We start from the raw sequence: 16801 nt of genomic DNA, 5'->3' as shown, positions 1-16801 counted from the left end.
TTTTTTTTGTTTCCCCAAGATGTTGGGGGGGGGGAACCAGCTCCCCACAAAAAGGGGATTGTCCAAATTGAATAGCAATTGTCTGATATAAGGAGAAACTCCACATTGATCAAAGTTTATTGCGTTTGGATGTTCCTGGCGTGTCTTAAGATCCGTTTCACTTTTATTATTATACGAAAAAGCTTAATCCACATGCGGCGATTGAAAATTGTTGAATATTTATCTTTTCAAAGTCGGGCAAATTAAATAGACAGGCGACCCCAGTTGTTAACTCGTATATATTATCATTTAGACGCGATATAAAAAGTTTTAAGAAGTTGTGAGGCGACCGATCGGTTCTTGGAAAGAAACCTTTCTTGGACATACATGAAAACACACACACACACATGCACGCACAAACATTTTCGCTTTTATATTTATAGACTAGCGGGGGGGGGGGGTACCTGGCGTTGCCCGGGTGTTTGGAGGTGTGTGTGATTTTGGGTAAATCAAAACTCCAAGTGGGGGGGGGGGTTTAAAATAAAAAAAATGTTTTGGTAGTTTTGGTAGGTGAGTATGAGGACCGAACCCGAACCCTTGAGGCGAAGTTGGAAATTAAAGTGTGAAAGAAAAAATTGTGCAACTTTAACAATTGACCCACCACAAGATACGAACGGAAACACGTTTGAATTTATTTAATTACTTGGCAGGTGCACGTTTTAATGACTTAATCAGGTCAACTATGACTGCGGGATAGTATTTCATTTACTGCGGAAAGCTTTTTTATTTTTGTTTCCCCAAGATGTTGGTGGGGGGGGACCAGCTCCCCTTGTCCAATTTGAATAGCAATTGTTTGATATAAGGAAAATATTTCCACATTGATCAAATCTGATTGCTTTCGGACATTTCCGCCGATAGACTGAAAATACCGCCAGAATTAGTGTCGCTTTTATTATAGGAGAAAGACTAATCCACATGCGGCGAGCGACAAATGTTGAATATTTATCTTCCCGAAGTCGAGCAAATTAAATAGACAGGCGAGCTCTGTTGTTAACTCAGAGATATTATAATTTCTATGTGATATAAAAAGTTTTAAGAAGTTGTGAGCTGACCGACTGCTTCTCTGAAAAAAGCCTTTCTTGGACATACACAAAAAGCAAACATACATACACACATTTTTGCTTTTATATTTATAGATTATTAGTGAGGGGTACCCGGCGTTGCCCGGGTGTTTGTAGGTGTGTGTGAAAAAGAACACGTGCCCGTGAAAAAAAACGAAGCCTTGACGCGATGCGCAGTTGGAAAATAGTAAAGTGTGAAAAAAAACCAGGTGCGCGTTTTTGATGGACGTGATGGCGATAGGTATTCAGCAGTTAGCATTTTGTGCGGGACAGTTTTTAATGAGGTCAATAAATCGGTTTGTTTGTTTTTAAAAAAACGCTCCCTCGTCTCGAAATGAAAGCTACCGTCTGATATGACGAAATCGACATTGACCAAACGTTCACTGGCGCTGGGTCTGTGATTAGAGTCGAGTTTCGCTTTTTTTTATACCGAAAACCGAATGTAACGCGTGCCGATGCGGGAAATGTGGAATAATTAACGTTTGAAAGTCAATAAAATTAAATAGACAGTTTTGAATAAATCGGTTTGTTTGTTTTTAAAAAGCCGCTCCCTGTTTATTAGGAGGAGCGAAATGAAAGCTACAGTCTGATATGACGAAGTTGACATTGACCAAAATGGCTCTGGGCCTATGATTAGAGTCGAGGTTCGCTTTTTTTATACCGAAAACCGAATGTAACACGTGCCGATGCGGGAAATGTGGAATAATTAACATTTGAAAGTCAATAAAATTAAATAGACAGGCGAGCTCCGTGGTTAAGTGTGAGATATTACAATTTATAGATGATATAAAAAGTTTTAAGAAGTTGTGAAGCGAGCGAGCGCTTCTCTGAAAGAAGCCTTTTGTGGACATCGAGGAAAAGCGTACATACATACATATATACATTTTCGCTTTTATATTTATAAAGTAGATGGTAGGAGTCTAAATGCAGGGGACATAACTCCAAAAAGAGTATTTTAGAATACTTGTGTCATGATTGCAATATTTGTTGTCTCTAACAATAGACTTTTTTTTTTTTTTTTTTTACTGAAAACACAATAGCAATTGTTCTTCTCGAATTTGTGTAATTTTTGAATATATTACTATTTTCAACATGACAATTATGTATGCAATATTGTTTTTGCTTAAAACGATATATTTAAAAAATTGATTTGTCAACTATATTTTAACAAACACCAAGACTTTAAATTCCTAAAAGATATCATCTCTCTACAGTGGTTTGTAAGGATAACCTGACATGAGGATACACTTAGCCATACAAGTAAACCCTGATCAAATATTCAAAACCGTATAGTATTTAAAACCTAAATAAGGTTCTCTCAGTGTGGTTAAACAGAGGAATGGTGCAGTTTCTCCTAGTGATAGTATCTTGTGTAACAGCATTAAGCTGGATACTCCACCAAACCAGATAAATTCTGGTTCTGGAGTCCAACTAATGAAAAACCCACAAGAAAGATGAATTATAACATAGTTGAGTGATCAATTAGAGAGATGAAAATTGATGTTCTTCATTGCCTCATTAACTTGGTATTTGAGAAGTAGAGAAGAACCTTAAATTAAAACTTGGATATCTATGTATCTCATATAAAAATCAAGTGTTAGCCTCAAGAAGAGGGTCCCCTGATTTCTGAGAATTTACTGAAGTAAAATACAAAAAGTTAATAATAAATAACGAATCCTCATGGTTATTGTATGGTCATGTTAATAGCGGCAAACAGAAATTCTCATTACTTTTGCTATGTCTGAGGAGGTGCCACTTGGAGCACTCTTTTTTTTTCCTTAACAAAGGACAAAATCGACTTCATAATTTACTCCGTGTGTGTATGTGAGGGGGGATGAGTGATCTTCTAACTTCTTTACAGACTCTTCCCCACTGAAGAGACATTGCTAGTCTTTTCCTACTCTACTGTTATTTCCATGAAAGATGCTCGACTGAGTTCTAATCTTTGGTTTCTCTTTGTAACATATTTACAACAAGAATTCATTTTGTTACCTCAATTACAAAGAAATTATCTTTCTTTTTCTCTGCCTAATGGCATTTCCACAAACAGTTTTGTTCTAAGAAAAACTTCATATCTGTGCAACATATTCCTATGGGAATGTTTTTCAACAAGATACAAGAAAACGGTTGTCTTTAAATATCTAGTGTCAATAAATAGTTGGCATAAGCCGTCCTTAATAAGTGATTAAATTTTATTAACTTCATTATTTTCAATCCTCTCCTAACATTTTTCATCGTATAAGTGGCAAACTATCAATATCATTAACCCTTATCCTCAAGTGTTTTTTGGCCTTGATAAAGTTCTAAAAAAAACAAACTATTTTATTTACTTTTCTAAATGACTATTTTTCTAATATTATTCCATTTTTCTTTTCATTCTAGTGTCCTTATTAACATGAAGTAAAAGAAGAAATCAAATGCTAGACATACCTGATGACGGATTTTAAATGTAATTCTGAAATGACGACACAATCCCAATCGCAGTCATCAATTGTTAAAAGTCCGCCTCCAGAAGATTCTGTGACAAAAATTGCAAAAAGTAGCAATGATGTCACCGAGAATCAAGAATCCAAAATTCAAGCCATGCCTGCAGATGACCTTGATTCTTTTGTTGTGTTTTCACGGCGCTACGGAAAAACCTATTCTCCTTATGGCAACATCGGACCAGTTGTTCGGAAATTTGGTAAAACTTACTCATCCCGAGGTAATATTAAAAACACTAATGTTGAATCAAGACTGGCTACTGAAACCGAGCCTGAAAAACATGGTAAGCCCATTTCCGTGGAAAATTCTACTGTATCGATAAATCTTCAATCATGTACTTTGGAGAAAGTTTCTGTAAAAGATGATTGTTTTAACTCCAAGAAACTAAACGTTAAAGATTCTTCAAAGTTGGAAGATCACTGGAAGAGAAAAGATCTCTCTGATCTTGCAGTACAAAACGAACGCTTATCATTTCCTGAAACATTGTCGCAGGTTAACTTGAAAAATAAAATTCCGCTGAAATACTTGCCGCAAAGCGGCCTTGAGAGACACATCATTGCCCAGAGTAAATCTCTATGTGAGGAAAATGCTAATGCAACTATAAACCTTAAATCACATACTCCAGAAGAAAATAATTTGTATTATACCAAAAAGGTTATAATTAGCGATTCCTCAAAGTTGAAAGGTCATTTTAAGAACTCAAATGATCTAATAACAGAAAAACTAAAATTAGCAGATGATAAAGCTAAAAGAGTGATTTTCCTAAAAAAATCTGTTCGTGGTAAACCAATCATGACGTTTCATTTGATGCCGAATAGTAATACATCGACCATTTCTCCAGTTCGTCATACAAGTGATAATGAGCGCCCAAATTCTACGGGTGACAAAACACCTTTGAAATATCAGCGAGTTTTAGCAGATAAGAACTCTGTAAGCGATTCAGAAACATTGGTCGATCAGGTTGCAACTGGTTCTTTTGATATCAGGAACAAAAGTCATCCTTCGCCTATCAAAAATATCTTTTCTGTTTCTGTGAGCAGAAAAGACAAAGATAGTTCTCCTGTGAAACTACCGGCAACACCAGACTCTCCTGTGAAAGCGTTTGTTTGCCGACCCAAGAAAAATCCTACTTTTGAATCAACACAGACTCCCATAAAAACCCAACCACTTTCAGAATTGTCTTTTGCTGATGCTTCAAATTCCAAGATGGATAAACTTGGTATGTTTGCAAGTGAGGGCAAAGAATTTGAGCAGTTTGATCATCCATCACAAATGAATGTGTGTGTTCAATCAAAGAATTTAGATTCAACAAGTACTTTGCCGGTTTCGGTTTGCAGTGAAGCGATTCCGATGGACATGGTATCGTATTCAGAATCCAATGATCTTAAATCACCTCAAAAGGTTTTTATAATTCCTAAAGCTACAAAGGATATGCCAAGTGAGGAGACAAAAGGAATTTCACTTCCAACCAAGGAAATTTCCGTTGCTGCTGCTGCTTCAGGGACTAAAATGAAGTCTTTAGAAGCAAAGAAAAAATTGAAACGTTTAAAAAAGACATCCAAAATGTCTTCATCTGACACCAAATCTTGTAAATTGCCAAAAAAGTTATCCAAAACCACGAAAAAAATCAAAACTAACATTCAGTCGGATTGCTGTCTTTCTGTATCTGAAAATTCCACAATATCTGGCATTTCAAATGCTTTGAATTTTACCCCGAAAGCTGATAAGAGTGAAACGTTTAGTCCTTCGAGTCAGCTTTTAACAGAAAACCTAATCGACAGTGCTCTTGAAGAGAACATGAAAAAGACCAAATTAAAACTGGTTCCCACCGAACAGCCTCTAGGTTTGGTAGATTGTCCATCGTTGATTAATGCTGATAAAACTGGCAAGAAATCTGTTAAAGAGAAAACAAGAATACTGTCTAACAAACAAAAACTTTCAAAAAAGATGAAATTACTTAAGTCAGAGAAACGTAAAATAATGTCTTCTAAAAAGAAAGTTAAGCTTTCAGATCTGTTTCTTAATGATGCCGACAAAGTATTTGAAAAAACAATTAAAAGCCAGTTTATACCAACGTTGGAAAAATTTGAACCTATTCTAAAAGAACGTCATTCAACAATGGAAGGTTCTGAGAACATTTCCACTGATGATATGCCTATTATAGAAAACACCACAAAAGTTAGATCTCGAGGTGAGGGCCATCAAAAAACGTCTGGATTTAAAAAACCTGCATCTATTTCAATGTGCACTTCAAAATCTACTACTACAGAACTAGTTGTATTGGGTAAACGTAAAAAGATTAAGTCCAAAAAATTGTCATCAGAAATAAAATCAGGTAAAAAATTAATATCGACAAAAGGCAAAACAAAAAATGGCAAAACATCAAAAATGTCAACTGGCGGGATTGTAAAAAAAACAAAATTGTCGGAAAAGTTAAAAACGCCCAAGTCATCATCTGATATTAGAACTAGAAAGCACAAGTTATCAGAATCGTCAGTCGATGATAAAATGAACAGACTGTCGAGTGACGCTAAAAAAAAACCATCACGAATTGCCACTAAAAAGTCCAAATTATGTGAAACGTATAATGAAATGCCTAACCTATCTGAACTATCATTTGTGACTAGTGCAAGTATGTATAAATGTGCAAATTTCTCCTCTGACAAGCTTGAAATGCCAAAACTGACAAAATTTTCCCCAATAAAATCTACAGAAACATTTGAACAACCTGAATGTCCTGCTCTGTTTAGGGCTTTGGAACTTATGAAAAAAAAGTTTGTGGATACTACCAACAATGACAAACCTGAGCAGAAAGCTACAGTGGCTAAAAGTGAACTTGCTGATTTACCAGAATTAGAAAAACTGGATACAAAGCCAAATCTTGCTTCATCAGCAATGCCAATTTCCTTAAAGACTGAATCGATTACAGGATCATCTTTCGCAGATGTTCCAAGCACCACATGGGAAGGTAAATTTACTCCATCTCAAGAAATTAATATCCAGAAACCTTTGTCTTCTGCTTGCATTTCTTCTACAAAACTATCAGAAACACCGGACTCTTCTGTAGAAACATCTGTTTGTGAACACAAAAAAAATCTGGCTTTGTCATCGACACCAGGTCCCATAAAAACTGAATCATTTTCAGAGTTATCGTTTGTAGATACTCCAAGCAGCAAGCCAGATAAAATTAATAAGTTGTCTCAACAAATTGAGATTCAGAAACCTTTCTCTTCGGCTGATGAGTCTTCAGCAACTATATCTGTAACGGCAAAATCTATTGGAGAAACTTCTGATTGCCATCACAAGAAAATTCTTTGTTTGTCATCGACATCAATTTCCTCAATAACAGAACAAAGCCTAGAACCACCTTCGACAAATGTTCCAAGCCGCAAGACAGATAGAAATATTCCTTCATCTTCACAAATTGATACGCAGAAACCTGTGTCTCAGGTCAGTATTTCTTGTGCACCTACATCTACAAATACAAATTCTAGATTTGATAATTTGGTAAAACCTGGTTCGCTTGTATCAGGAACAGCTAAAAAATTGAATGAGTATAGCAAATTATCGTCCCCAGCTACTACCCAAAGCATTCCAATGCCTTTGCCAAATTTTCAGTCTCAAATTTTATCAAAAACCTCTGACAAGGATTCTCTTGTTAGATCAAACGTTCTGCTTCCACCAACTAATGTTCTGAAACCCTCTTTGCCCTCTGTTTGCACTTCTGCAACCCCAAATCCGGCTGTAACATATTCTGATTGTCCGCATGATATCAAAATTGTTTCCTCTTATAGTATTTCTACTAATTCCTATGACACTATAAATAGTATTTGTAAAATTTCCACCTCCAACAAAAATGACGCTATTCCATTGACAGACAAAATACATCCGGTAAAAACTGATAACCTTGTTTCTGAAAGATCTGTCAAATTGTTGGTTCCAGCATCCGTTCAAAGCACTCCGATATCTTTGCCAAATTTTCAGTCTCAAACTTTCTTGAACAACACCAGCAAGAGTTCCCTTGTTCAACCAAATGTTCTGGTTCCGCAAATTAATAATCAGAAAGCTTCTTTGTCTCCTGTCTGCACTTCTGTAACTCGCACTGTAAATCCAAACTCTGCTGTGAATAAATTTGTTTGCGAACACAAGAAAAATCTCACTTTGTCGGCAACACCAATTCCCATTAAAACTATACCACTCTCAAAATCTTCTTTTGTACATACTTCAAGTAGCAAGACGGATAAAAGAAATATGTTATCTCAAGAAATTAATATCCAGAAACCTTTGCAATCTGCTTGTATTTCTTCTGCAAAACTATCGGTAACACCAGATTCTGTCATAAAAACGTCTGTTTGCAAACACAAGAAAAATCTCACTTTATCATCAACACCAAAAACTGAACCATTTTCAGAGTCCTCATTTGTAGATACTCCGACCAGCAAGACGGATAAAAGTAATACGTCATCTGAACAAGTTGATGTTCAGAAACCTTTCTCCTCGGGTAATGAGTCTTCTGAAACTATATCTATAACCTCCAAATCTATTGTAAAAGAAAATTCTGATCGTCATAAGAAAAACCTTCCTTTGTCAGCAGCACAGATTTCTTTAATCACGAAACAGATCATGGAATCATCTTTTGTGGATACTTCAAGCAATAAAACAGATAAAAATACTCCTTCATCTCTACAAATTGATGTTCAAAAACCTCTGTCTCAGGTCAATGTTTCTCTCACGACTACATCTGTAACTACGAACTCTGGATTTGATAATTTGGTAAAACCTAGTTTGCTTCTATCAAAACCAAAAAAATGTAAAAAACATACCCAATTATTGTCGCCAACATCTTCGTCAAATTTGAACAACTCTGGCAAGACTCCTGAACCTGTGGTTGAGGAATCAATTCCATTATCTAATGCTAAAACAAATGTTGCTCCTTTGAGTTTTACCAATGTTATTACTGCAAATTCTGCATGCTTAAAACTACCAGAGAGTGCTACTGTCTCCACAAATAACTTTGGTATGGAATTAACACCACCTCTAAGTCATGACATTGAAATTAGCAACAGAGTTTCTGCAGTGTCCTGTTTAGCGGAACCAATAACCAAGGTACTAATTTTGCCAAAGAGAGACAATATAGTTAAACAAAAACCGATTCTTTGTAATACATTAGCACGGACACATTCAGTTGAAGGAATGGAATTGTGTTCAAAGCCATCTGTGGAGAATCGGGAATCAACTGTCATGTCCTCAAAAGACAATGTTCCATCTAAAAGTACCTCTTCAGCTAATTGTACATCTTTAAATCCAATGCCTCACACAGGACTAGAGAGCAATGATTCTGCTGCACCTTTGAAACCTCCGTTCGTTTCAGTCTCTGAAATTTCTCTCCGTTCACTTGCTACACCCTCGTCTGCGAAAATGGGTGATACAAGTTCTAGCCTTTGTGTTTCTTCTGCCGAACCAAAACTTAAATCTAATGAAAGGTGGCTACGGAAGAAGTCGTTCAAGATGATGAGAAAGAAGCTACCATATCAGACTTATAAAAAGCATCTCTCTTGTGGGAGCACTTCAGTTAATATGTTGTGTACTGATTGTAATTATCCATTTACTCATTGCCATGAACTTGGCGTGCGTCATAAATCAGATCTGCGCAAAAAGCTATGCAAGGCATATCTTGTACGCAGGCGGATGAACAAAGGTGAGTTGCTGTTTATCTTTTTAAATGTTGATGAAAATTAAAACCTCAACAGATTAAAACAAGGACTGACCCATTTTTTTAAGATGTGTTCATTCAATTTGCATTTTTAGCAATGGAGTATTTGTGTATGGAATAGTGGATAATTATAGAAACAGACTAGTAAAAATAACACAAAAATCTTTGTATGTCTCTGATAGGGATATACAGTAGAACCCTGGGATACAGTGGCCCTAGGATACGTTTTTTTCAGGTTACAATGTAGAATACAATGTTTTTCCGGCCCCCTGGTTAATGTATTTGCACCACTTTGCGGTGTTATTTATAATGTTATTTGATTATATACTGTACTGCATTTTGTTACTAATTTTTAATGCCATACTGTTTGAAGTAGCTGAGTATTGTTGGCTACAGTAATCGAATAATACAATCTATTAAGCTGCCTTAATGAACAGTTGTTCATAGTTATAGCTTGTAATATGCTGGTAATCAGCTGGCAGCTTACCTTTTGACATCTCTCCCAGGCTACTATACCCATCCATATTTATAGCTTACACTAGCCAATCATATTCTTAAGAGGAAGCCAGATTATATCACATCTCTAAAGCAGCACCATGATATTTCAGTCAATCCATATGATCAAACTTACTTATGTCTTGCATCTGCTTAAAAGATATGTTTGTGTTCTCATTTTACTAGTCCATTGATATTCTTATCAACTAGTCCACCTGCGAATATTCTATTTCGTTTGAAATATTCATTTCACGTTTTAAACTTCCTCATATTAGCATCAAAAATGCTTTTACATGTGTAGACCAAAATTAAACGAGACATATACACCGATTTATTGATGGTGCCTTAATACACTTGTATGGATATGTCATCGGTTTGACTTCTAAACTATCCTATCTCTGACCAGGTCTTAATTTATTCCTCTTTATCTCTAATGTACTCTTATCACTTCCTCTTATGTTTTCCTTGGCTTTCCCTGTGAACTGAACTTGCTACCTCAACTGTCCTACATCTACTAGCCCAAGAATTTTCATCTATTCTTTCAATGTGACCATAATATCAACGTCTTCTGTTCTACGCACATCTCTTTTATATTGTCCAGATATAATCTTCATCTGATATCATCATAACTAAGCCTGTCTTTAAGGTTCACATTACGCATCTATTGTATCATTCTGTCGTTTCTCTCCATGTAACACATGTCTTCAACTCTCACTGACTAGATTTCCCTTTCATATATTATTACACTTCATACACCTGCCTGGTAGACTCTTCCCTTGGTTGACAGTTGTAATGCTCTGCTGGTTAGTAATGGCAAAATTACTTTGAACTTACTCCATCCACTTGTAATCTTGCTATCAAATTAGCACTAGATTTGTTTAAAAAAATCCGCTTTGGATTAGAGAGTTAATCAATTCAATTTAAAGAAAATTGTTCATATTAAACTAAACTTTAATCAATTATACATTAAATTTAAATTATGTTTAACTAGCTGTACCTATTTAGTGTTGTCTGGGATGCAGTGGAATTTTTAAGTTTAGTTTTTTTAGTTGTTTGCATTTTTTTTTTTTTTTTTTTTTAAACTTGTACAGTAAAATAAACAAAATATTAGTTCTAAGGGAGACAATTATTTTTATATTCTGTAACTAAAAATTTTTATATTCTGTAACTAAAAATATAGGTTATTTCCCTTAAGTTTTTTATTTCAAAGAATTTTTTGGTTCCCCCAATAAAAAGAGGGTGAACCTGTAAATTCACCCTTGTCTGTTCGTCTGTTTGCACTTTTCTCAATAACTACGCCTTGGAAATTTTTGAAATTTTGCACAAACATGAAACACGATATAAGTAAAAATGTAACAGAATGGATTTTCTGAGCCCACCCCGGGGTGCCTTTTGGGTTAAAATGGCTAAAATTGACCCTTTTGTGCTTATTAAAAAAAATTGATGCCTTGGATTTTTATAAAACTTTCTGAAAAGTTGTACTCAATTTTGTTTGTTTATACTTCGCGATAACTCTTGGGTGTGCCGCAGGGGCTCTTTTAGGGCTATACTCCATTTTTGGGACTATTTTACCTTATTTGTCCAAAATTTTCTGTTTCGCATGCTGTGGAACTCAAATCTAAATATGTTAAAGCCTTGGAGACTTTTGGGGCTAAATGGGGCGGGGGGCAAATAATGGACTTAGTCATTTCTTTTTTTGCATATTGAAGAACTCAAATTTACATATGTTAAGGCCTAAAACTGCACCGTTTGTTCATTTCTTTTTCATGCCTCGTTCACTGTGCACTCACGAGGGACCATGCATGCTTCACTTGTTTTTCTTGATAAGTACAGGGTGGAATGATAAAGTTGTCACCCTAACCCTAAAGAAAACAACACTACAGCTTTGTTTTAAAATTTTTGAAAAAAATCAATTCAGGTAACTTGATTATGTAGTAGAGTTGACATCTATTCAATGTAGCTGCCTTCAGCCTCAATCACCGCCTTGATACAGATCTGGAACTGGGAGCATGCCCTTTCCACAAGCGTTGGCAGGATCTCAGCGAATTCTTGGTGGCTGGTGGCGATCAGGCTGGCTTTGTGGGAGGTCATGTTGGTGATGTTCTCAACATATGACCAAATGAAGTAGTTCAGTGGGCTCAGGTCAGGGGAGGAGGTGTGCCAGTGAGAGAAGGGTACAAAGTCGTAGCAACTGCTGCCACACCCAGGATCTTCCAGCAGCCACCTGATTGCACCAGGTGATCACCACACTCTTCAGCACATCCAAGTACACTTTGGTGTTGATTTTCAAACCGACTTTGAAGACGTGAGGTGGCATGATGTGGCTCTCACTTGAAACCACACCAAAGATCATAACCGTGGCCGGAAACTTTGTTTTCATCACCCTGGGCACATCTGTTATTTGTGACAATCCACCAATGCATTTGAGGGTGCTGGCAATGGTCCTGTTGTCATAACTTGGATCAGTAGAGAGCATGAGTTGTACAGTGGCGCATCTTCGATCTCGCTTGTTGAATATTGTGTCACTTTCATACATGATAGAAGGCTGTACACAACTGGCCATCTAGTAGATGGTTTGCAACAAAAAAAGAAAACTGGTTTTCATCAAACAAAAAAAGGATCATGTCGTCTTTTCTAGAGCAACAATTTTTTATTGTTCCAACCTGTATTTAAAAATGTTGCATAATATAGAGTGCCTGGATTGGGCTAAGTAATTTAAAAAGTAAATTGTAGTTAAATATATTATTGTTGGCCTCCATTCAATCTTGAAAGACAATGGATGCCCTCTGTAGGAGTGGCTGCACATATAAATATGAAACAAGGGTTATAAAATCCCCAACCACATCTCTCCTGAATCAGCACTGCCTGATTCCAGGGCAAAGAGAAGTGCAAGATGACTGGAAACAATGTTGAGATATGGAGAGAGCATACAGCACTTGGTATTCCAAAATGGTCACTCATTTAGTAGTGACCAAGCTCAATATCGTTTAACTTGGGTCATCTAACTTGAATTGGCGTGTCAAGTTGATTATGCCGTATATGTTAAACAGTAACATGGTATAATAATACCAATTGAAAATTAGGTTAGAATCAGAAAAAAGTTTGATTTATCAATTTAAATGTTATTTGGGTCTGACGATGAAACTTTATAGGTAGAATTAATAAATTAAATTATAAATTAATTTAAAAATGCATAATATTTTAACTGCTATTGCCTCTGGAAGCATCGTGTGTTATCCCTCTCTACATCTGGAGTAAATTGTATAACAGTGGTGTGAGGAGCGTCATGTTATATGGCAGTGAATGCTGGGACCTCGCCTAGCTCTTTCTCACCTTACTGCAGCACGATGACGGATTCATGATTGAATGTATCTGCAGTATCAAATCTGACCAAACTGAGGACATCAGATTCGAGGATTCGCTGAAAACACTACATTTGTCCACCATAGAGGTTATCCGTATCTGTTACATTGGCGTGATCGTGGGGAGCATTTGTTGTGGATAAATCATTGCAGAAGCATGGATTCCTTAGATCAGATTAATGTTGGCCGCCTAAGGAAGATTTGGAAGCAAGTACAAGATTGCACAGAGTGGAATTTGGAGAAAATTGAATTGTGACAACTGGAGAGCGAGTGTGTGAGGAAAAGACTCGAGAAATTAATAGAATGTAAATTTCATCATTATGAGTCGCATCTTTCACTTGGTGCAGATTGCGAACCCACGTGACTTATTTTTTGCCATTCCTTCCGATCCATGGAAAGTTGGTTAATAGACACTCAGCTGTTGAGAGATGTCCAATCAAAAGCATTTTCTCCCCACCTTCTCTTTCGTTTTCCTCTGCCTCTTTTGTCTTCTGACATACCTTCAAAACATTACTTTGATAGGTCAGTGGTTGATCGTTTGACATGGCCAAAATGTTTATGGGTTTTACTTTTGATTTTATCAAATAGAGAGGGTAGGGAAGTAGTTTGACAGAGGGTGGATAGTTTGTTTTTTTTGCGATCAGGCGATATCCTATAATGAAGCACATTACATGATTTTGAAACGCCTCAATGCGATTGGCTAGTTGTTGAATGTAAATTTATTACACAATAAAAAAAAATGGAAGGTTGTTTTCATGCAATCATTTTTCTATGTTCTATTTGAATGGAATTGAACAAAAGTTCACAGCATCATCACCTAATGTCATTTACATCCACAAACCATTTTATCAGCAAACATTAGCAGGGAGACCTGACGTTGGTCAGAATCGAATGATGATCAATGAATGTTTCACGCTCTCATATTTTTATTGTCATTAAAATCTGTGAAATTGCCGATTCTTTAATCAAATCGATTGATTGATTGCTCTAGTTGGAGACCCATCGCACTGCACTGGGAAGAAGCTTCAAATACCTCACTGCAGTAACTTAGTCCGCAATACATTGTAGTTTATATTGCACTGTAGAGAACCTACTGTTGATTTTATAAAATTATTTTTACATAATGGTTTGAATTAGTTTAAAATTAAAGTCTTATATCATGGTTCAATTATGCTCTAAACAGCAACCTTCATTTCAAATGCGTCATATCAAATAATTTACTGTTGATTTTATATGTCAGACCTTTTTGCTTGTGTGGTAATAAAACTTTTCAAATGCACTTGTGATGTTAGGCTGTATAAGGTGTGTTAACTTTGATCAAAATTGCTTGTTTCTTCTTTCATCGGATTTTTTTTATTATTTATACTTATCAGAGACGTTCTGATACCAAACCTATCTAAAAACACTATCAGGCACATAAAGTACATTTGTGTGAAATTTCATAAAAATCGGCCCAGCTGTTTTTGAGTCCGTAGGGAACAAACTCACACACACACACACACACAAATTTCCTTTTATATAATATAGATAGATAAACATTATTGTCTTCTGTTTGCATGTTATGGCACCAACATGGTCTCCTGTTCCTTGGCTAGGAGCAAAGTGTAGTATCTGGTCTGATACTACACTTCATCTTTTCTCTTCTCAATCAGTGGAGGAGAAATCCTTCTAAACTCGGGCAATTTCTTATTTTTCTCCCAACTCAGAGGGTCCTTTTTTGGGGTGCTAGATACCCACTCCCCACATTAAAAACAAATTTTGTATCTAACTTTGCCTTCATGGTAAAGCAAGTTTTTATTAATTTGTTTTATTTTGTGTGCCTCTTTGGGCATCTCCATTTGAAAATATCTTCTGAATTCCACCTTCAAAAAGGACATTGCCATAATATCAAAGCTTCTTTCTTAGAACTGCACGCCTGTGGAACTCTGTTCCGTCTGCCTGCTTCCCACCGGACTACAACTTGGATGTCTTCAAGTCTAATGTTAACAAATTCCTAATGAAACGCCCCCTTAAGTAAACACTTCATCAAATCTCCACACTAACGTAATGTACTTGCAATAACCCTTATCTTTGAGTGGCTTCCGGGCCTTGATAAGTGGTGATCACTGTGTAAAAAAAAAAATACATATATATATATATTTACACTATTAATACAACTGGCATTGAATTTTAGCATAAAGATTTTGAGTGCCAGGTGTCACATAGAAGAGTACAAATTATAACACTGTTAATGTTACTACTCCTACTCTCTATATAAGAGTGACATTGTCTGTTTGTGTGTGGAACAGTCTCTACCAAATTACTCTTTCAATTTTTGGTTTACAAACTTGAAACTTGATATATAGAGGATTTGAACTTGTGGAACAAAATCAGTTTTTTTTTTTGTTTCTTTTTTTGCTGGTAAAAATAACTGTTAAGAGGTGAAAATTGAAAAAGAATTAGAATGTAGCAGGCATAAGTTGGTAGACGTTATTTCTACTCATGTGCAAATATATAACAATGTTATTTAAAAAAAAATTTTATACATGCATATGGACTTAGCTCAGATGGTGAGAAATAATACTGGAAAGCTATATGCTTTAGTTTCAATTCTAGCTGATGGCATCCTTGTAATTTTATTTAGTTATTTAACTTTTGAAATCATTACTATATATTGGGTACAATATAATAATCAATATTGACTCTATAATAATAAATACAAAATCTGCATGAATTAAAATATATTTAAGCATATTTTGCGACCAAGCAGTGCTGCATGGCCTGCTAGCAGGGTCCAAAACTACAAGTTTGGCATTTTTTTTTTTTTTTTTTACATAGTACGTCACCACTTATCAAGGCCGATAGGCCACTCAAGGATAAGGGTTAAAGAGTGTAGAGTAGTCAAAAGGACAATATAGTAATCGATAGTAATGGAAGTTCGGTAAATTTGTTAACTTAGGTGGAACGGCTCATCAGAAACTTGTTCACGTTGGATTTGAAGACAACCATATTATAGAAAGCTGGAAAGCAGGAAAACGGAAGACAATTCCACAGGCGTGCAGTTCTAAGAAAGAAGCTTTGATCATGGAATCTATGTTTAGGTTTAGGTACAGATAAAGAGTGGGGAAAATTATTGATAATGTTTTCAGCTAGTCTAGTGTTTCTTGTGAATGTTTGGCGAGGGGGGACCATAGATTGAAGCTCAGTTGAACACTTTCCATGAAAATAACGATAAAGCAGAGACAAACTCGCAACATCTCTTCTGTGAGACAGAGGTTGTAGTGAAGAGAAAAGGACATCTCCCACCAGGCCACGAAGTCTATTTTGAACCCTATCAAGGCAGGCCAAGTCCTTTCTAGCAGCTCCTGCCCATATGTGGCAACAGTACTCCATCCTTGGACGTATCTGGCTCTTATATAGATAGAGAATTGCATCAGCAGTGAGATATCTACTAGATCGATAGAAGGATCCGACCATTTTTCCAGTGGCCTTGGCAACAGATTTGATGTACGTATTCCGTTTAAGATCAGGAGTAAAGGTCAAGCCCAGAAGCCTGTCAAAACAACCTTGGTATGCTGGGTATGTCTTAGAGTGTCCAAAATTATAACACTGCCATTTCTACTATTTCTATTACAGATAATGTGTTTATGCTCCAAAAAATTTTGCAT

At 36.1% G+C, this 16801-nt stretch overlaps 1 protein-coding gene across 3 annotated transcripts in view; it reads left to right on the top strand.

Annotated features, from left to right (window-relative positions):
* The window catches only part of LOC145277650 (uncharacterized), a 67271-nt gene that overhangs the window by 31257 nt on the left and 19213 nt on the right, over positions 1 to 16801 (top strand). For all 3 annotated transcript variants that reach the window (XM_080129247.1, XM_080129248.1, XM_080129246.1), the window contains exon 2: positions 3483 to 9282. In XM_080129247.1, coding sequence (XP_079985373.1) covers positions 3534 to 9282 — 5749 coding nt within the window. In that variant the 5' untranslated portion in view covers positions 3483 to 3533. The remainder of the gene's footprint in view (positions 1 to 3482; positions 9283 to 16801) is intronic.

This window comes from Euprymna scolopes, chromosome 6 (assembly GCF_053919585.1).
Source record: "Euprymna scolopes isolate OS-2025 chromosome 6, ASM5391958v1, whole genome shotgun sequence".
NCBI classification, from domain to species: domain Eukaryota; kingdom Metazoa; phylum Mollusca; class Cephalopoda; order Sepiida; family Sepiolidae; genus Euprymna; species Euprymna scolopes.
Note: the sequence above shows the minus strand (reverse complement) of the source record. Positions and strands in the feature narration are given on the sequence as shown.